This window comes from Sylvia atricapilla, chromosome 1, assembly GCF_009819655.1.
Source record: "Sylvia atricapilla isolate bSylAtr1 chromosome 1, bSylAtr1.pri, whole genome shotgun sequence".
Lineage (NCBI taxonomy): Eukaryota > Metazoa > Chordata > Aves > Passeriformes > Sylviidae > Sylvia > Sylvia atricapilla.
Genome location: NC_089140.1, coordinates 41166092 through 41187020, shown reverse-complemented (window position 1 = coordinate 41187020; position 20929 = coordinate 41166092). Strand labels below are relative to the sequence as shown.

Here is a 20929-nt window from a genome sequence, read left to right as displayed (position 1 = left end):
CTGGCAGCACTAGCTTTTTCTTTATTTTCTTTTTTTTTTTCTTCTCCCTTTCAATCCTTTGTTTAAAGTATATACTGATTTGCAAGTTAGCTCGAATAAGATGAATTGAACAATTATCCCAGAGAGATCAGTGTTTAATAAAATACAAAACTTGTAAGGATTTTACAGTTCTTCCTAGGCATTTGAGTGTCCTATATGGAGTCTGAACACAATAATATTTGAGGAGGTGGTATTTTTTTAATTGTTATTTTTATTTTTTTTTCCGTGAGAGTTCAGCTGATAATCTGAATTTTAGGTATGAGGGGATGCTTATAGATATTATTTCTGGCTTGTTGCTGTATGACGTTATTAGCATAGGTAGATACTGTATAACAGTGACTATAGGCTACTGTTAAGTTGTTGTGTTGAAGCATCTTTGACTGCTCCTTCACCTGGCCTCATAAGAAAATGGGAGGAAGGAAGCATTTTTTCCCTTAAAAAGAAGGCTGTTCTGCTGTCTACAGGCAAAGTCTTCTTCCCAGTGTCTCCTGAAACTCCTACTAATCTTTGATGGAAATTCACAGTATTAATATTTAATATCGAAGGTATAAGCCTGTTTTAATAAAGACATATTTTTTGTTTTGTTTTGGTCTTTTAAAGTAAGTTTCTGAGGGTGGAGATACTGAGTTTCTCTGGGTGGAGCCACAGTATGATTTCTGAAAAGCAAGTCTGTTATCCAAGAATTGGCTTTGGTTGGCCAGTACTGTTGGAACATATGGTCTGTGTTGTCCTGAGTCATCCACAATGGTCAGCACCCAAAGCTGCCAGAGGCTTTTATCCCCAGTGGTACTGATAGTCTTCCTCTGTCCAGTTATCCTACTGATTTACCAGCCTTGAAGTCCCCATTGCATGGGTAAATGTTGAAGCAAAATCAGAATGTGGGTTTTAGTTATGACAACGCAGACAATTAATTTTTGTAAGTGAAGAATTTTGCAAATAGTGTTTCTGACTTGAAAAAAAATCAGAAAGCAATGAAATTAATGTAGCATTTAAACACATGGAAGAGACTTGGTGAAAGGACTCCTTGCTTGAAACCATGTTGCTCCACCTCACTAGGTAAGTTGGACTAAAAGAGACACCATTTTGCTATGCAGGTCTTGCTTACTTTATATCACTAGACTGTCATAGTCAAGACTGCTAGAAAACAGTATTTTCATGAAACATCTGACTTTCATCAGGTAGCTAGGGGCATCTGGAAATTCCTGCTTTTTCAAGTTCACTAAGTCCATTTGAGGTCTTCTATAAATGATGAAAAGAATTGTTAATCCTGCTGCTGCTTAGCTTTAAATCAGTAAGTCAGCCCTTAAACCCGTGCAGTTCTTTAATTCATGCACTAGATGGTGATCAAAAGCAGCCCAAGTTCTCTTTGCTCTTCTTCCCAAAATCACAGCTGGCATTGGAAAATGAAAGCACAAGACTGACAGTTTTTCCTGCCAAACTTTTAAACTTTTCTCACTGTCCATTAATGATTAATCTATTTAGTTGAGTCATCTTAGAGATTAAGGTAGAGGTGCTGCTAAATTCATATCTCCTGTTCTAACTGATTTTTTTTTTAATCAGTTGTTGGATAAAAGTGTAGGAAATGCTTCTCTCTGTCTGATTTTAAAACATTAATCAAACATTCCATAACTTCAAGCTGGGGTTAGTGTTGTTTCCACAATATAGGAATTCAAATATACTAGTTCTCTAAATAATTGGATGGACTGAAACTTAAGTCTCTGAATGTACAGATTGATTACTTGTAATACAGGGCAGTAATGAAAAAGCAGGGGGAGCATTACTCTGGAAACATGATTACAGTTTTTTATAAGATTAAAAAAAAAGAACACCAAGGAAAAACCATTTCTGCACTGCCCACCCTGAAATTATAAAGCCTGCTCTTTTAGATTACTACTGACTTCAAGGGGAAAGATTGTGAGATGTGTTTTGGATTCTGTAACTGGAAAAAATGCATTCCACTGAAGAAATCAGTCAAAAATATTCTTTTACTGAAAAGCAAGGTATAATATTCAGGAATGGAGGCTGATATGTGTACCTAGACAGATCTGGGATGAGGGGATCTCTAGTACAGTACTGTGCAGAGTGACTGTAGGTAGAAAATATCACTCTAGGCAGAAAATATCGTTGGTAGAAAATATCACTCTTTAGATAGCAAGAGGAAATGTACAAAACACAGCACTGTCAGATGATGATGTAAAACACACTGGACTGTACTATAGCTATTATAGGCCAAGTAAATATAGTTCAAATAAACAGCTGAAAGAAGGAGCGTGTTACATGAACAGTTAATGTTAATAGCAGGGAAAAGTTCTTTATTTTTCTCTGTGTAAGTCTGTAAGAAAGCAGAAGCCTTTCTTGTGACTAGTGCTCAAAGCCACTCACATGCATACATCCTTCCTCTGGCAAGGTTAAAAGCTAGTGGAAACAACCCTAATTCTGCTCCAGTGTGGGAGGAGGTGCCATGGGTGATGGCTATGGAAAAAAGATGCAGTGCTCTGGAGCCACCTCCATGTATGGAAAGATGGATGAGATCTGATGGTGCATGGAGCAATGGCATAGCTTAAATTAGGCTTAAACTGAACATCTGGGTTGTCTCTCTCTTTTTTTTTTTTTTTTTTTTTTCTTTTCTTTTTTTTCCCAGAACATGGGCACTCAGTGTAGAGGCTTTATCCCAGATGCTGGATAAAGAGATCTCCCTTGGATTTCACCTCAGTGTAAATATTTGTAACTCTTTGTGACTTCTGTGAGGCAGGCAGTGAAGGCACAGATCATCAGTGGTTAGGAAACTGGATAGCTGCAAATACTTATCTGCTCACAGGCAACTGTAGGGTTAAAAGAGCAAAAGGAAATTTGATGCAGCTACAACATGTTTTACACTGGTGATCTGTGTAGCAACGAGGAAATGCATGGAAAAGCAAAATTCCAGACAACTGACTTGATGAAATGATTCATACACTGACTTTTTAACTCAGCACTCATCCCAGTTATAATGAGAATCATCTGAGTGAAGTAAAATAACAACAGTTTGAAGCTTGTAGGAGGGCAGTAGCCTACAGCCAAGCTAGATCTGAGAGTCATTTGCTCTGTAGCCTGTTGGAGAGCTGTGCCAGGTACAGGATGGAGCTTTTCCTTTGGCTTGTTCTTTGTCTTTGTGTTTTTTGGAGGTGTCCACTGAACCCTGAATTTCATTCTAAATTGGTCCTACACAGCTGCATGTATACATATATGTAACATGCATGCAAATAATCTGTGCTTACAGGAGAAATTGATCTTTGCATGTACACATTGCCAGCTTGGCAGCAGTGCACCAAAGGAATTTGTATGTGCTAAATTTATAAAAACTGGCTCCAAACGTAGAAGGGAAATAGCGTCAAGAGAGCTGAGGCACACCCTTAGGATGGTGTTTGCACGTACACTCACAACTGTTCTTAGTTAAAGATGGCTCTTGCTCAAACAGCCTCAGAAAGGCAAACCTCACATTGCCTCATTCTGTGCAGTTTAAGTTTTTGATCTTGGGGAATTAACGTATGATAAATAATGAAGTAAAAACATGTGTGGATTTAATCCTAGTCTGAAGTTCCACTTCAAGTTCATGCCAGATGAAGCTCCACCCCAGAGTTTTCTAATGATCAGTGTACATTTTGTGGGTCCAGTGGGATGCTCCTGGGATAAAATGTAAATGATTTCTTATACTTAGAAAATTATTCAAAGCACAGATCCCTACCATTTCAGTAAAAAACACAGAATCATAGAAGGGTTGGCTTGGGTTATCAACCACAGAGAAGACTTCAGAGCAGCAGCAATTCAGTACAATGTCAGAAGGTGGCTGGGCTTGGGACCTAGCAACATTCCTCCTTTTCCAGCCCAATAGGTGTGAGACCACTGTGATTCCCTGTTCTAAAGTCTAGTGAGTACACAAATTCCAGGAGGTGCACATGTGCACACATGTACGCATGCACACACACACACACAGACAAAATACATGGTATACACAAAGCTGGCTACAGAGATCAGCACAGAAAGCAGTATCTTTACTGGCATCCCCATGAACACATCTAAAATCATGTCATACAGACATGGAATCTACAAACAATCATATTCTCTTTGGTTGGTAAGGACTGAAGTCTTGAAATATACACATATTCCAGTTTTTCTAGTAGCTGGTCAACCCATCACTTCCCTGGGCAATCCATTCCAGTGTTTAATAACTCTTTCTGTAAAGTAATTCCCCCTGAAGTCCAACCTGAACCTCCCCTTGTGCAGCTTGAGGCCGTTTCTTCTTGTGTTCCCAGTGGTTGCCTGGGAGAAGAGGCTGCCCGTGCCCTGGCTACGCCCTTCTTTCAGGTACTTCTGTAGAGTGAGAAAGTGCTCTCTGAGCCTCCTTTTCTTCACACTAGACAACCCCAGCTACTCCTCATCGGACTTTCCAGACCCTTCCCCAGCTCTATTGCCTTCACTGGGCTCTCTCCACACCTCAATATCTTTCTTGTAGCGAGGGGCCCAAAACAGGACACAGGACTTGACGTGTGCCTTCACCCCTGCTGAGCATAGGGGGACAATCACTGCTCTGGTCCAGCTGGCCACACTGTTTTTGATGCAGGCCCAGATACCATTTGCATTCTTGGCCACTTGGACACACACTGGCTCATATTCAGCTGACTGTCAACCAGCAGTCTCAAGTCCTTTTCCACTGAGCCATTTTCCAGCCACTCTGCCCCAAGCCTGTAATGCTTCATGGGGTTTTCCTCACCTTCCCCCATCCTCCTGACCTCTCTCTGTCCACACCTTTGGTTCTTCACCTAAGCATCACATAATGCATTTTCCACACTTGAATCTTCTTGTTCTTTGGATATCCTCCCTCTGTATTTCTTCCAGTGCAGCTTTTGGGACAATCCACCAGTTAGAAACAGCAGAGGAACACAGGTTTTAGAAAGCTTTGATTCAAGATAAACTGTCTGCATGGACTTCATCTTACCTTGCGTTAGCCAACTAAAACTTAAGCAGAAGTCTTCTGCTGAAGCCCATGTAGGAGGAGAGATTTTTCAAACTGAGCCAGTCTTTCTTAAGGTCTGTTTTCTAGGATGAGATGAATCATGCTCTAGCAGTGCCTCTTTTTCTCCCTTAAATAAAGGCAAAGCCTAGATAGCTAGCATAGGCTAGATGTCTAACCTTTAGACTGCCAAAATGATGGGAAGGGAATCCTACTTCCACATTTTATCCTCAGTGCTGAAGGCTGTGTCTCTGGGTAACATGTTGTACAGTTCAATGTACCTAACACTTCCTCTCAAGCTGCTGCTCCCTTTATGTGAGAATGTCTTAAAAAAATAACCAACTACAGTCTGTAAACAGCATGGCTCCTGAAGCAGAAATATTGTCAAAGATCAGTCTAAGTCAATATACAGAGCTGGAACTTGGGAAATGGTAGTCTGTGTTCATGATGAGTGTGGTGTAAAGAAGATGGAGTGACCAGGATTTGATTTTATGTGATCCCTCACTAAACCTTCACTAAGAGTGAAGCTCACAGCAGTCAGCAGCCCTGGGTGAGGGCTGTGGAATGCTACCCACTGGAGGAGCTGGCATCTGCACTGCAAGGGGGTACTCTGCATTGCATCCTGCTGCTGCTGTTCAGCTGAGGTTCCTCCAGAAAGGAAACCTCTTTGACCCAAATGGGATGAATTTGTTTGTAATCTGCAAGAGTATTTGCAGGGCCAGTTTGCACTGAAAATACCCTGTCCTGCTCACTAATGTACCTGAGTGATGTCTAGCTTTGGTATAGAGTGTTGATTAAGATCTCGGTCATTATTTCCTTTCTGTGTGACTCAGTTCCTTTCAGAGATTAAGGTGGAGATAATAGTATTACTTCTTATCTAAGAAGTACATTGAAATGTGAGGATGGAAAGCACTGTAAAACTCCAAAATAGAAGGAATTTTTCATTTTTACTTAGGAGTAAGGCTCTTTTTCGTTTTCTCTTTTTCTTTTCCCTAACAGCAGCTACTTACTGCTTTGTGTCTCTCCTTCTTACCTGCCTAGAGCATGACAAGTAGATGGATGTGGCTTTAAGAGCATCAGGTTTTTAAGGCAAATGAAAAAGTTTAAAAAATGGTGTGGGTTAAACAGAACTTTTGATTCCTTAGCTGTGCTGGTCTTGACAGAAGAATGTAAGGTCTATAGCAGCATGGAGAAGAACCTAATAAAATCCACGACAATATAGTCATGATAGAGAAAAATAAATATTTTTATCCCCGTATATTTAATTTTATTGAATATTACATGATTTAATTATGAAAGCATAGTAATAATGACCCAGGCAATAGTAATGACTATTGGCAACAAGGCTCATGAGGACACACAGTCTAATTAGCTTTAATGGGATGGATTTAATAATACATTGGATTAACATCTGTTAGAATGAAGTATAAAGATTTATTGTTCTCTGAATACATATTGACCTCTTGCTCTCAGGTCAATAAATCTTAAGCTTGTGTCCACTTAAATTAGTATCTGCTTATTACGTTAGCACTCTTCTGTTTCCTATCACCAACTTCAGTAGAAGGAGGTGGGAGCAGCACTAACACTTCTTTCAGGAACTGAAGGTAAATACTGTATTGTATTTCCAGGAGGAAAAAAGGTCTGGGCTCTAAATTGTCCTTCCTTCACATAAAACTTCCCTTCCTTGCTGTTGCTTGATACAAAATTTCAGAAATATTCAGAAAAAATCAATTATCATTATTGCCTCAGTAAAAGTGTATAGCTTGCATCATCTGTGCAATTAAGCAGTCATTATACTTGTGTGATGTTGTGAGTGGTGTCAAAAAAGTTTTTGGAGATGAGTGGGAGGAAATCCTGCTCCTTCATGTGTAGTGAGATACAAAGTTCTTTCTAGGACTTTGGATTTCATTTTGTGCTTCAGATATTTAAGCACAGATTCCTTTCTAGCTGTAAGAGTTTCAAGAGGAATGAAATGGAATATATTTCTTTTTCATGCCTACAAGGGAAGGATTTCTTGTTACTCTCCAAAGGGGTCAATATGGTCAGAAATATCTACAAGTCTGAAAAAATGTATTGTATCTGAGAAGCATTCCTCTAAAAGCAGTAGCAAATCCTTGAGATTCATATTGAGCAGATATTTAGACCTTCCTTTCAAATTAAATAGATAATTTAACAATAGATAATTTAACAGATAGTATTTATAAGGAAGCATGGGCTATTTTAACTCTACCACAGATGAATTAACCATAAAACTCCCTGTGACTTCAGTGGCAGAGTTCTGTAGGTGGATGTTGATTAATCTAGAGAATCTTTTCCAGACACACTAAACAATCAGAAAAATTATAAATTTTTGTAGGAAGAATATTCATAGTTATTGAATTCTGCAGAACTTTTTCAATAAAGGAAGTGAAATCTCTCAGACTTTAGTGGATGAGTTTTGTATAGCAGATCATAATTGCTTTCAAAGCTCAGAACATTGTTCTTGCTCTCTCTCCTTCTCTGTAAAAGGGTTCTGGTGCAGAACCCTTACAAAAACATGCAAGTACTTTACCCTACTTTTATTTTCTTTCTAATTGTGTGTGATTTATAGGTAGATGTGGCACTAAGGGAAATTGTGGCATTAACCATGGTCTGTAGGGAATATCTGATCAGACTGGTGAAAGAATAAGGTCCTCAGAGCAATTTGGTGTACAGGATTAGAAATTTTCATATGTGCCCCTGAATACTGAGCCATATCTGCATCTCTAATGGTTTAAACCCAAGCTAAGCAGATTTTTTATTTTGTGTATTCCTTTGAGGTTACAAATCCTTGCAAAATGGATTCTAAATTTTGTGCCCAGTCTGCTGTTCCCCTTCAACTGACCTTAAATTGTCTAGGGATAGACTGCAGTGTAATTTACTTACCTCAGACTATTATTAATCATCATTACCTATATTTTGACTCTTTAGTTTGCAAATACTCATAGGTGCAAATCATTATTTTCCTTTCATTTTTCACCCTTTCGGAACTGCAATAGAATTGCACATTTTGACGCCCTAGAGATCCTACTCTGTTCTTTCAGTTTCCTCGTTGTCCATGCATTAACCACAGAGGTTTGTAACATATGTTTGATTTAGGTTGGACATTAAAAAAAAAGATAAAACAGCTCACTGGGAATGAGGAGAGGAGCAAGGCTGAGCTGGAATGAACATTCTCTGGGGGCAAGATATACTCAGGAAAAATGTTGTGTTGACTTTGATAGGACTCGACTGCCTTTGTTTCATAGCCATATGAAGGGGTCTCAGGTAGAAAACCCATTTTGATTACTGACAATTATTTGTCTTGTATTTCACTGTGTGGAGGGGCAAATGGGATAGTTTACTTTTTTTAAATTGAGTGATCAAATTAGACAATGGCCTTGCTTTTGTGTTAACATTTTGGCTCATAGTAGACACCATCCCCTCATGATCCCCAAATAATTGTACGCAGCCTCTGAGAGAGCCAGCATGATGACTTGAAGGCATGAAAGTTACCTAGTTTTGTTGAAATACCCGTTTTTCTTTTTATCTGGTTAAAGAACATGCATTGCTCTGTAGTTCTTAGTGTAATGCAAATACAGAAGGTGCTGATATCTTACACCAGAAGCTGACTTGTGCAGATAGTAAATAAGATCTTAACAGTGGGGAGTAATTCCAAATTTCTGAAGTGACATTGCTTTTTCTACACTAGAAGCATGTTGAGTTTTTGAACTTGTGTCATCACATAATGAAACCATCTCCTGTTGTAAACTGTTCCTCCCAGCCCCAGACATTCACATTGCACTGTGATTTCTTTATTCCCTCAAGGGAGTAGAATGGAATCTCAGCCCATTGCATGAAAACCAAAAAGGATAACATTTTTTTGTTATTCTTGCTTTTAAGATGACATGCTACTCTTCCATCCTGGATAGAGAAGGGGAGCTTTAGCAGGGTTGAAAGACTGGAAATCCTAGTCACTAAAATGGGAACTTAATAAAATGGTGCGGATAAGAGCCCTGTGTATGCTGTGAAAGCTTTTAAAATAATTACTTTTATAAAACCAGTAGTGCTCAACTCTTTTGAACAGGTCAGAACACTGGAATCATAGTGTTGTGTGCTAGCCTCTGGAGTTTTCTTAATGCCTGCACTTTCTACATGACTTGTTAATAAGATTTTGGTAAAGCAACACAGAAATACCAGAAAAATACTAAGAATTCCATGTGAATTGTCTTGGAAAACCACATGTGCAGACATGAGACTGTGCACCTGTAAACCCGTGTTGTTCACCAATGTGCTTTTTAGCTGTAAGTAAAAACACACACAAACTTGTTCAAGTGCTGATTCTGTTCTGGGAGCTGGTTTTTTGTGGCTGCTCCTTTCCAGAGGCCAATACCATTAGTGTGAAAGCCTTTGTCTAAAGGCTATTTTCTCTTGCATAAATGACCAGCCTAAAGAAGTCATTGAAGACACTTAAAATCTGAAGCCAGCCCACCATCTCCTATTATTCAGGAGATTTTCAGGGATTTCTGGGATTCATAACATGTCCTCTGGCAAAAAGCAGTGGATGGGAAGATGATGTGCCATATATGGTATTGTGCAGCCCTGTGTGTGAGTTGAAGGTGCACAGAGAATGTTGGTACTGAGACAAAAATACAGCAGCATCTGTTCTTCTTTGATAAGTTAGTTGCCCAAAGAACGTGGAAGTGGTTACTGCTATTTTGACAAATGCACTTATTTCTGCTTTTGTTGCGTGGTGTGGCACAAGGGGAACACTGGCGCAATAGTGTAAGGCAGTAATTTATTAGTGGTTTAGGGATGTGGGCCCAGAACAAATTCTAGACAAAAGAAAAACATGTTTGGGTTTTACAGAGAGCCTTGGCTACAGGAACAAAGCTGTGATTGGGTGTGCAAATATTTGGTATTTCGATTGTCCTGGTTGCTGTGACAGCTGACAAATGGTCTGAGTTTGTTTTTAATTATCACCAAGAGGGGAAAAGCCTGTTTTAAAGCCAGCAACCAATGTTGCAGCAAAAGGCAAGAAAAGATATTTAACAGTGGGGAATATACTTTCTTGGTGTTAAAATATGATGAAAGCACTATTACTTCCAAATATTTATAGTATTTAGCTAGTTTTGTGATTACAGCAACCCAAGGAAAGTGTTTTGTTCATTTGTATTGCATCCAGTGATGGATATTAAAATGTCAGCTACTGTTCTTACTTGATAGTGGCTAATTAAAATCAAGCTTATCTTCTGCAGCCACATGGGGAAATGCAGCAGGCATGTTGTGGCAGGTGTTTGTGAGACCTACTTAACGCAAAAGTTATAAAATGCATATATCATACCTTGTGGATGCTCTCCCTACTTGTACCAGGGTGTCGTGGGTTGGCCAATTGCAGTAGATAGAATCATAGAATCATGGACTCATTTAGGTTGGAAAAGACCTTTTAGGTCATTGAGTCCAACCATTAACCCAGCGCTGCCAAGTCCATCACTAAACCATCTACACAGCTTTTAAATGTACTCAGGGACAGTGATTCAATCACTTCCCTGGGCAGACTCCTCCAGTGCCTGACAACCCTTTCAGTGAAAAAATTTCCAATATATCCTATCCAAACATCCTCTGGTAAAACTCGAGGCCATTTCCTCTTGTCCCATTGCTTGTTACTTGAGACAAGAGACCAACCCTCACCAATGTATGAACACATAAAGACTTCACTGTTCTGAAGGGTTATAAAGGGAAAAAAGAAGCATGTTACCCACAAGAGATGTAGTAATTTGTCCAAATAGCCTCTGGCAGGGTTTCCGACCAATCCTATTTGTAGAGTCTGTATCCAGTACTTCAAACCATTGTTCTATCATTTAAGCAAGATAAGAAACTGTATTGTGAAAAATCCCTGAAGTTAATAGATCATTATGTAAAAAATTCAAGTTTGTGTCCAAATACTTCATAAATTGGGGGTTTATTGACTTATTTATTTATTTATTTATTTATTTTTTGGCGGCAATTGCTGTACAATAGTTGTTTTGTCATGAATATGCATGGATTCAAACTGCTTATTTCTAGCAGGAAGAATAACTTGTCAGACTTTGAACAGTCAGTAGTTGCCTTTTAAGTAAAAATCATGAACTTCCAAATGAAAATCTGCCCCTTCTGGGGGAAGCAAAATAGATTTTTGTGGTCAGATGAGAGGGACTGTTCTGTATAAACTTGTCTTCCATTGCAAGGAACAATTTAGACAAGGACACAAAATGTGTTTCCCATATCTCTGAAATCGTGAGAATGTGATCTTTCCATTTTGTTAAAAGAGCAGCTTTTTTTGTCTTTTAGCTCCAAATCTTCAGCCAGTTTCTGATGTGGTATTCTGTACCTTGGAAAATTTAATCAAGGCTGTATTTGTGGAAGAGAAATAGTTTGAGCTGCAAATATTCTCCTGTTCTTCCAGTGCTGTCTAGCCTGCTTTTATGGATCCCTAGAAAGGTTATTGATTGACTGTGAATGTGGCTTTCTGTAGTAAAAGCTGAAGGCTGTTTGCAAACTGCCACCTGAAGCAGAGGCTTAAGCAGGAAACTTAGATAATTGCATTCTGCTTCCACTGAAGTCCATGGCAATTTGGAAATTAGTATCAGGAGAAGTAGAATGGGGTCCTGTGACTGGGAGTTACTGCTGCCAGAAACTAGAGTAACTCTTCGGCTTTATGTTGCAAAGATGCTCAGCCGCCTGGGAACTGTTCAAAAGATTTGGGAAAATGTTTCTTATAGCAGTTGCCAATATTAACACTAATCTTTGTAAGTGTTCTGTCTTTGTAGTACTTGCTGGGTTAGCACATTTAGACTCATCCACAGTTCTCAAAGCTGTTCACATTGGATGTCCAGATAGGTTTTGCCAACAGAATGCACACTCTCATGAGTTCTCTCATACTTTCTGTCTTTTCTGAGGGACAAAAATTCTACAGATGTTTTATTTAAACACTTTTGGTACCACATACTTACGGTTGTACAATAATGAATTTTTTTTTGTTTGGCCGTTGAATTGAGAAACTGGAAGAAATGTTTGGTTTTACTTGACCAGAAAGTTGTTTTCAGGCAAGCTAAAATGAAGCAATTTGCATAGTGTCAATTTTCTCAGTCCTTTTCTACAGGCTTTAATAAAAATGGGTCAATTTCCAATTGAATTTAAGTTTTAATTGAAAACAGTAATTTGAAACAAATACTCAAAATATGTTTGTTTCCAAAGTTTAGAAAAAGTTTAGTCTTTTCTGGTTTCTTTATTTTTCTGGCTGATGCTATCTTAGGCTATTTTTCAAATTCACATATTTTTCCCCCATGAAGCAATATATTTTCATAAACTCATTGCTTAGCAGAATATTTTTACCCAGCATTGTTAGCAATTTTGCAACTCACTCCTTTTGCCTCCGTGTTTAAATAAAAAAATAACATAATGTTGCTTTTAAAGCTTATAGCCTCTCGCCTACCGTTTGGAAAAACTGTTGTGATATGTAACATCAGGCATGACTACAGAAATCCAGCTGGAGTCTGTGAGAATGAAGGCAGTACAGGTGGCATCCAGGTTACAAAGGTCAGGGAATATCTTCTGTGATGAGACAGTGTGAAAATATTCAGTTATGTCTAAAATCAGATCACTCACAGACTAAAGGAGGGTACTAGAGAAAGAAATTTATAATCAAGGTTGACATGGTCCTCCATTATCAGCAAGCCAGTCTGAAGCTGTCCAGCCTGAGCTTTCTTGCACTTTCAGCATATCTGTTAATTGCAATTGTCAGGGACAGCATTAGCACTGAAAAGTAAGGGGTTAATTAATACCAGGTGCCGATTCCTTCATTTCAGCAAAAAAGAACAACACAGTGTATTTTTTTTTTGGGAAATTCTGCTTCTCTTTAGGACAACTTATTTGGCTATCCATATCCAGCAGCACCAGTGCAGTTGGGGCTTGGGGCTCAGTGCATTTACCTTGTATGAACAAGGAGCCAGATTTCTCTGCTCTGTTCTTTTGCATCTGAAGGTATCTACTGTTTTGCACTAAGTGTACAACTTGAGCTACAAACTAGTGATAGCAGGGCATGTATTTTTGGAGTCAGTGAGATTATGTGCTTTGAACAAATTAAGCACTTTGTTTTCTTATTGCAGTTTTTCTTTTTTGTTTTGTTATTAGAATAAAAATTACAAACTAGTTCTTCTGAAAAATGTCCGTAATGTTTACCTAAAGGCAGCTAATAGTGAATGAATTCCAAAGTATAATACTGTGCCGTGACTGATGGAGTGAGAACATTACCTATTTAACAGAGCTACTCTGAAGGTTTCCCTTTGCACAACAAACCCATATGCTAGAAGGTTGTTCTTGGCCTATGAACAAGGCTTGCATAGCTTGACCAAGGGGAAAATGGTTCTGGAGGCCTTGCTATTTATTTGGAAGAAGAAACTTACTCAAATATGGGTTTCATCAAGTCCTCTGAATTGATTTTTATTGTCCAAATTTGGGAACTAACTCTCGGAGACACTGGATATGGGATTCTCCTGGTAAGAATGTGCTCAATCCTTTTGTTGAGTCAGTCTGTAATGGTGGTCGCTGAAATGTGTTATGCTGTTGTAACCTGAGCCTGATGAAGGTTCTTAAAGCATTGGAAAAATTTGGATTAAATGTCATTGATGAGTCAGTTTGTAGGACACAGTGGTTTAAAGGGAATAGTTGCCCTGTGGTGTGACTGGAGAATCACTTTTCTCAAGGATACTTGAGATATAGAGAAGGAGATATGTTGCTCTTCTGATCCCCCTGGTGCACTAGATACTTCAGCTGTAGTGTCTAAGCTGATCCCAGCTACTTATCCTACTGCTCTGTGTGTACATGTGCTGGGAAGAAGCATTGGCATCTTCATGTAAATATGTATGAGGATCAGCTGTGGTCTGGACTCGTGATAGAAACAGCTTAAAGTTTAGGGCTAAAACTTTTTATTGTTGGTAGTGTGGCTGGGAGTGGGAAAAGAGATTACCCTGTCACTCAAGTAGGTAGAGAGGGAGCTAAACTACTCTGCAATCTTTGGTCTATTTTAAAAAGCTCTGCTATCAGTAGTTAGGGAAGTATGAGCTGTTACAGCTTCCTGTGTAGTTCTGCGCAGGCAGACTGTGATGCACCCATCAATCCTTAGGAAAAACTCCCTGTGCTCTGGCTACACAGAGCAATTTAGAAAACTCTGGTGTAGAATGGCCTTGCACACATGGCATCTCCTCCCCACATTCCTAGGTGGAGGAAGAACCTGATAGCTTTTAAGCTGCTGTAGTGAGGGTGTGAAACAATAGTCTCCAGGGTGGATTGGCAGGGGAGCCTAGCAGTGGGAAGGAAGAGGTGAAGAGAGAAAAGGAGAGAAGAGACCTTCAGATTTAGGTTATATTACACTTAAAATTCTGAGACTGCTCCACGGATGGGCCACATAAAGAATTAGATTTACAATTTGAACTAAGTTCCATAGGAAAATAATTGGACTGGTGAAGCAATCTCGCTCTCACTAAATTGCTTTCCAAGGAGCCTATCCTGAGTGGGGCTGTGCAGCTCTTTCTGGTATTTGAGCATCCTCATTTCTCATTGACTTCAGTGAGAATTAAACTCATTGAACTCCCCACTAGGCAATTAGTTTCTTATAGGTCTAATTTTTCTGCTGCAGAGTGGTAGCTGCCTTCCTCTCATACCCTGTGCCACTCAAGTCCAAGCCTCAGCATGCAGGTATTATTTAATGGTTCTTTTGTGAGACATGTGCTTAAGCATTTGAACATAGATTCTGTTCCTTACTGTTTTCTATGGATAGGATCCTTGGCAGCTTTGTTACACTGACTGCACCACTTTAGCAAAAAGAACATGCAAAATACGTGATGGAAAGTTTTTCCAAAACTAAACCTGTCAAAAACTTATAAATCAGTATTTTATTTTGTTTTATTTGTGTAGGAAGAGTTTGTTTTGCTTTCAAAAAAGGATGAACACACTTCAGATTAAGAGGACAGCTTCATTAGCATGGAGGATGAATGAGATAATAAATGAGATCATGAAAGTGAGGGTTTTTTACCTTCCCTTTCCATGAGAGAAGAGCTACTGAAATGCAGTATATTTACAGTCCTCAAATTACTGAAGCTGTAAATGTTTTTGCTTTCATGGCCTCTGTTTGTGCTGCTGTGCATTTTGGGATGATGGATTACGGAGCGCCAGGTGTTGGGATGAAGAGAATCAATAGTGTGATACAAAAGATGAAATAACTGTGATGGAACATCAATAAAGGCTAAAAGCTGCCATAGGGATTTGAATCTTAAAGAGACTGAGAAAGTGTATTAAGAAGAATTTTCTTCTCCCCTTGCGCTTGTAGTGTCTTTATTCCATAAGTAGAAGTCACCTGGGGGCTCTGTCAAGGACAGAGATGGAGGAATTTTTTCTTTTCTGTATGTACCTGGTGCCCAGGACAACACCTCTGGGGCACAATGTCATAGTGTCAAGGTAATGTCAGGACACAGATGGTATGGGTGCGGTTTGGAATGTTTGGTCTGAAGTGAAGAGGATTTTATTTTATTTTTCAAGAAATAAATTTAATTTGTTATTAATTTGCATGTTACTCCCACAAGCAAACTAGGTGAATACATTTGGAAGTAACTAGTTACAGTTCATGTCTGTGCTGTTGGGATGTTGTTCTGAGGCATGGCAGCTGCTCCTCTGCTGCTGTGACCCGTTCTCAGGGGACTTGGCCACTAAAGAAACACAGTAAAGCTAGGCTGTTAGCGTTGAGAACCTGGTCTGTTTCTATCTAAGCAAAAAAGGCTACTGAAATATGTCATGTGTAAATGAAGTTTGGCATCATCATTTTCCTTTTGCAAATCAGGCAGAAAAAATTTTAAAGCTGAAAATAATGCAGAAACTAAGGTTAGGTCACACACTTATTTTCTTAGTTCAAAGTCAAACCATCACAAAGAGAAGGAGAGGAACACACTCTTCTGAAATACCTTGGTGTTATTACTAATATGTTAAAATGCAAGACCTTTTAACTAATACTCCTGTCAAAACACTTAGTTCTGCCTTCTAAGGAATAGTCCAGCAATGCATTTAAGCTTATGACCTATTTCAAGCATAACAATGCAGAACTGTTCACATGCTTTAAGCTATGCATAAGATTAATTGACCAAAGTTAACAGCTCTGCTGGGATGAGATCAAGTCCTCTGCTATAAGGACCTGACTCTGCCAGTCTCACTCATGGCTTTTTTCAGCAGTAAGACAGTTATGGGGTTTCATGCAATGCAGCACAAGACTGGTGTAGCCAAAGGCTGCTCATGTTTTAAATCTACGAGATGAAATCTTAAACACCAGGATCAGGCCTTGTCCTTTAATATTGCATCACACTAACTTTTTTGCAACTTGATTCTCACAGGGGTTCAGTGCAGAATGTCCTCTAGGGACAGCTGCTTTGCAGATGTGGTGGAGAAGGGTCATCAAGGGCAAAAAGTCACGCTTAGCCTAGTGAGCACAAGGAGACAAACCCTGCCTTTAACCAGCTGCAGCTGATGTTTGTCCTGAGTTCAAACCTTTGATCTAAAGCAGGAAGACTAGGGACCTTAACCCAGCCTTTCCCATGTTACTGATGAATGCCTCAAGCAGTGGGATTTAGGTTTTTCTCCAGTTCTTTCAGGAACTACAGAACACAAGGGTCTCAGTGCTTTAAACCTGCAGGTCTGAGCTTGGCTTTCCTTGGGGGCAGGCAGTGGGGCAGACAGGCAAGGAGTGCAAAACCCAGACAGTTCAGAAAAACCTTTCAAGTCACACAATACACTTCCAGCCCAAACTTGCTATACTTCTGAGTGTGACATCAAACCTTTTTTTTTTTTTTTTCTTTTTTTTTTTTTTTTTTTTCGTCTCTACTTTCAGGTTGCTCCTATAATTAAGGAGAGGATGATGAAGAAGGGCAGCATGATGCTTGGGTACCAGCCTCACCGGGGCAAAGTCAACTTCTTCCGCCAGGTGGTCATCAGCCCGCAAGTTAGCCGGGAGGACATGGACTTCCTGCTGGATGAAATCGAGCTTCTTGCTAAGGACTTGTAGCTGTAGCTCCTCAGCATCAGGTGCTGCTCATGTGTGATATTTGTGGAGAAAGAGTGGGAGCAGCATTCTGGTGCTGTTTTGTGAAAGGTAGTAAAAAGCTTGATGTGTAGTTTGGAAACTGTCGTTTTACAGGTTGGTGTTTAGAACTTTGCAGGCAGAACACCCCTTCACAGGAGAGTGTTTGCTGACGGGGGCTGGGGGGCAGGCTGGTGCTTCCAGCACCACTGCTGCTGTTTTGGGAAGTGTTTCCTCAAGAAGGGAGCACTTCTGAAAATGGTGTCTATGTCCCAGGAAAGGCAGCTATTTGCTGGGTGCCTGTGCACAGTGTAGCTCAAACTGGTCACTTACACATGCAGGCAAAATTCCTCTGAAGTTGCTATTACGAATGAATTGACGCTAGTTAGTTCTCTTATCTACTCTGTCAATATTATAGTTTGGTAATTAACATGATAAGATTGGAAATTGTGAACTTATGTGAAATGAGCTCCTCAAGGCCACCTAACTAGGTGGATTGCTCAGGTTTTCTGCTGTGAGCACAGGCAGGCAGTACAATGAGGCTCAGTGCAGTCATCACAGTGGGAGGTTTGGAGGAACCTCCTACACAAAGCCCTAGGTAACCAATATTATCCCTGCTGGGAGAAGGTTGAACAGATGACCATTTAAGGTCCCTTCCAACCCACAGGATTTTGTGATTCTATGAAACACAGTCATTTGGTCCAGTCAGTGTTTGCCAGTGTTGCCCACCCAAAATATCACCACTTTAGGAGAGCTGAAAATATTGGAATAACATTTAGAACTTCTTTGTTAGCAGGAATTGCCTATCATTTCTGAACTGCTGTTCACCTTCATGTATTTTTAAAGTGTAAAGATTTATTTAGAAGCTTTTAGATGCACTTTAAAATTTTAACAGAGAAAAAAAATATATATTTACCCAGAAGATATCTATTTTTTATGCATGGTGACTTTATATTAATAATATAGCAAAATTACTTGTTTGTCATTGTTTGTATTTTCCTACAGATTTGAGATGACTCAATTTTATGTTATCAGTGTATAATTTGTAATTTTACTCTGAAATTAAGTAGTGGTGACCAGAGAAGATCTTCCTGTGATTTTAGGAAATTAACAGTTTGAATGTTTTTGGTCAATCTTAAGTTTCAAAATTAAATTCTGCACTTTATCTTTGTGTTAAGAATTAGACTATACTTTTCATCTGTTTTTATTCCATAAAAAAGATCAATTTTATAAAGATAGAAATGTATTTCTTTTGATGAAGTTGTTGCAGCAAGCTAATGGAAATAGCCATGTCTTTCACCTTGTAATCATCATCTACCCAGTGTTAATGTTTTGCTGTTTGTTCCTTATTCTATATTTGAGGTAGCACTAACCAGTATGAATCTTTCCTGCTGTAAAGTTTTCTGTCCTCCTGAAAGCTGTTTTTAAAAACAAAGCTTCCCTGTTTTCACTGCCTACATTGTACTAGGATCCAACATTGCAGGAAATTCCTACTTCCAGTCTCCAGCATGATGGTGTGCAAAGCTTCACCAGGTCATGATAACCAAGGAGGTCACACTGTCAGAGCAGTAGTTAAGAGCAAGGTCACCTGCAGCCCTTGACATGTGTCTTTAACAGTGTCCTGGAAGTGATGTGCTATCAGAGTGATCCACTGGCCTTCAAGCAAAACCCATGTTGATAATCACAACTTGGCCCCTGGATGTTGCTCTTCAATACCCACAAATCACTCCATCATTTCCTGATGGAGTGTGCTTCTGGCTATACCAGTTGTCCTGATCTTGGAAAGCCTAAATTCAGGGCCCATAAGGCTTTTTTTTTTTTGCCTCCCAGCCACTCAGGGTGCAGTGCAGACTGCACAAGGAATGTTGCATGAAGAGGACAACTTTCCTCTTTCATCTTGACTTAGACAGGACCATTACCCCTTCTCCTTCTCTTTTTTTTACCTTGAAGGGAAAGACAGAATACAGTGTCAGGATTTTTGTTTATGGTCCAGATTCTTGGCGAGCACTCAATTTTTTGATTCATGGAGAAGTTATGACACCTTTCACCAGCTAAGAATTTGGTCCGTGGTGTTTTGTGGCACCACCACTATCAAAAAGGTGTCACTGTCTTGTTTCTCTTCGTGTTCTTAGTGCATTTCTCTGTTTCCAGGCACTGTGACACTTTCAGAAGTGACACAGTTCCTTTCTGTAGCAGTAGTGGCTATAGTATTTTTAAATGAAAGTAAACTGGAACTTTTTTCATAGTTGCAGAAAATAAGTCTCTGATCAACATGTGCACTGATTTCTTTGAAGTTATAGGTTAATCTACCACTGTGATGTACCTTATCCAATCTCCATATATTTTCCATTGCTTCTGACTCCTTACCATGTCCCAGGTGCACAATGTGATGGTTTCATTTCAGGACTAATGTAATTTTCTTATAGTTGCTTATGTAGGGGTACCATGTGCAAAATTTCTATTTTGTAGCTGGTAATTTTAATAAAAAGTGAAGTAAATGACACCCTTATAAATACAGGCTTTGTCATTTGTCAATCTAAAACTGCATATACAAACACAGAAGGTACCTCTAAGCACTCCAGATAAATAGCACTTCAGCTTTATAATGTGAAACCTAGTTTAACCCTGCTTCAGGATGTGGTTTATCTGTGTGCTATGCCCACATCATCTTTAATAAACGTTTTGGGTGAAAACATGTCATGATTTATCCTACTCCTGCTTCCAAATGCAGAAGCTAAATCATCTGTGTAAAAAGACATTTAATTTTTATTACTTTTTGCTATTCTAGCTAGTTGGGATTGGCCTATGAGCTCCCTGTCCTAGTTACTGGCAAGTTCCATCACTCAGGATGCTAAACAAATTTCTGGAAGTAGTGAGGTACTTGCATACATAAACCAGTGTAGAAGCTGATCCATTTGTAATTTCTTTTGTCGACCTCTAATAATTTTTTCAACAGAAAAGGAAAGAAATATTTAGACAGAAGGGATATGGAGGCAGATTTTACTCTTAGTTTTGTGGCTGCATCTTGTGAGAACTTTGGGCATTTTGTGATGGGTCCATGTACAAAATCACCAACATAAATCATTGTGCCTAGAGCCAGCAGTCCCTGTCTCAGAATTTCTATTATTATTTTCTGTGATAAATGAGCACTAATCATCAGAGTCTGGTTACATATGATTTTAGTGCTTCTAACTCCCACTGATTTAACTGGAAACCCTTCCTGGATTGGACCCTGAGTCTTATCAATGGGATCTCTCATTTCAGCACCAGTTTGGCACTCAGAGCAGATAAACTGAGGTGTTCAATGTTCATGACTAGAGATTCAGATTTATCTTTATTTTTGGGAGACTGAATTGAAACGTACTTTCATTTATATCCTTTAGTGATGCATTAAGATGCTTTTCAAATATCATTTGACCTGTCCTTAAAGGACAAGAAATGACCTTTAAGAAAAGCCTAGTAGAACTGGTAGACTTGCCTTCCCAGAATGCCAAGAGTATGAAAAAACCTGTTATGTGTCTGAGGCTTCCTCATACACACAGCCCACAGCACTGATTCATGCTCAAATAATTTTTATTTTTGAATCTCCAGGTATTGTGATGGATCTTACAAAACCGGTGTGAAATGTTGAAGGCAGAGGAGAATAATTCAGAATTACTAAATGTTGAGTTTGCGCTCTTCTGTTAGGTCACACATGAGCTCTGTGACAAGCCAAAAGTGAGATAAAAGTGACATTTGAGTCCCATATTTTCAACAGTGCCAAATGTGCCCAGCCTCTTTTCCCCGTTGGCTACTTCCATGGT

General features: G+C 39.3%; 1 protein-coding gene across 1 annotated transcript in view; it reads left to right on the top strand.

The window, feature by feature from the left end:
• The window catches only part of GADL1 (glutamate decarboxylase like 1), a 70537-nt gene extending 51737 nt beyond the window's left edge, over nucleotides 1-18800 (top strand). The window contains exon 14 of the mRNA XM_066320249.1: nucleotides 16938-18800. Coding sequence (XP_066176346.1) covers nucleotides 16938-17111 — 174 coding nt within the window. The 3' untranslated portion in view covers nucleotides 17112-18800. The remainder of the gene's footprint in view (nucleotides 1-16937) is intronic.
• Nucleotides 18801-20929: the final 2129 nt, after the last annotated feature.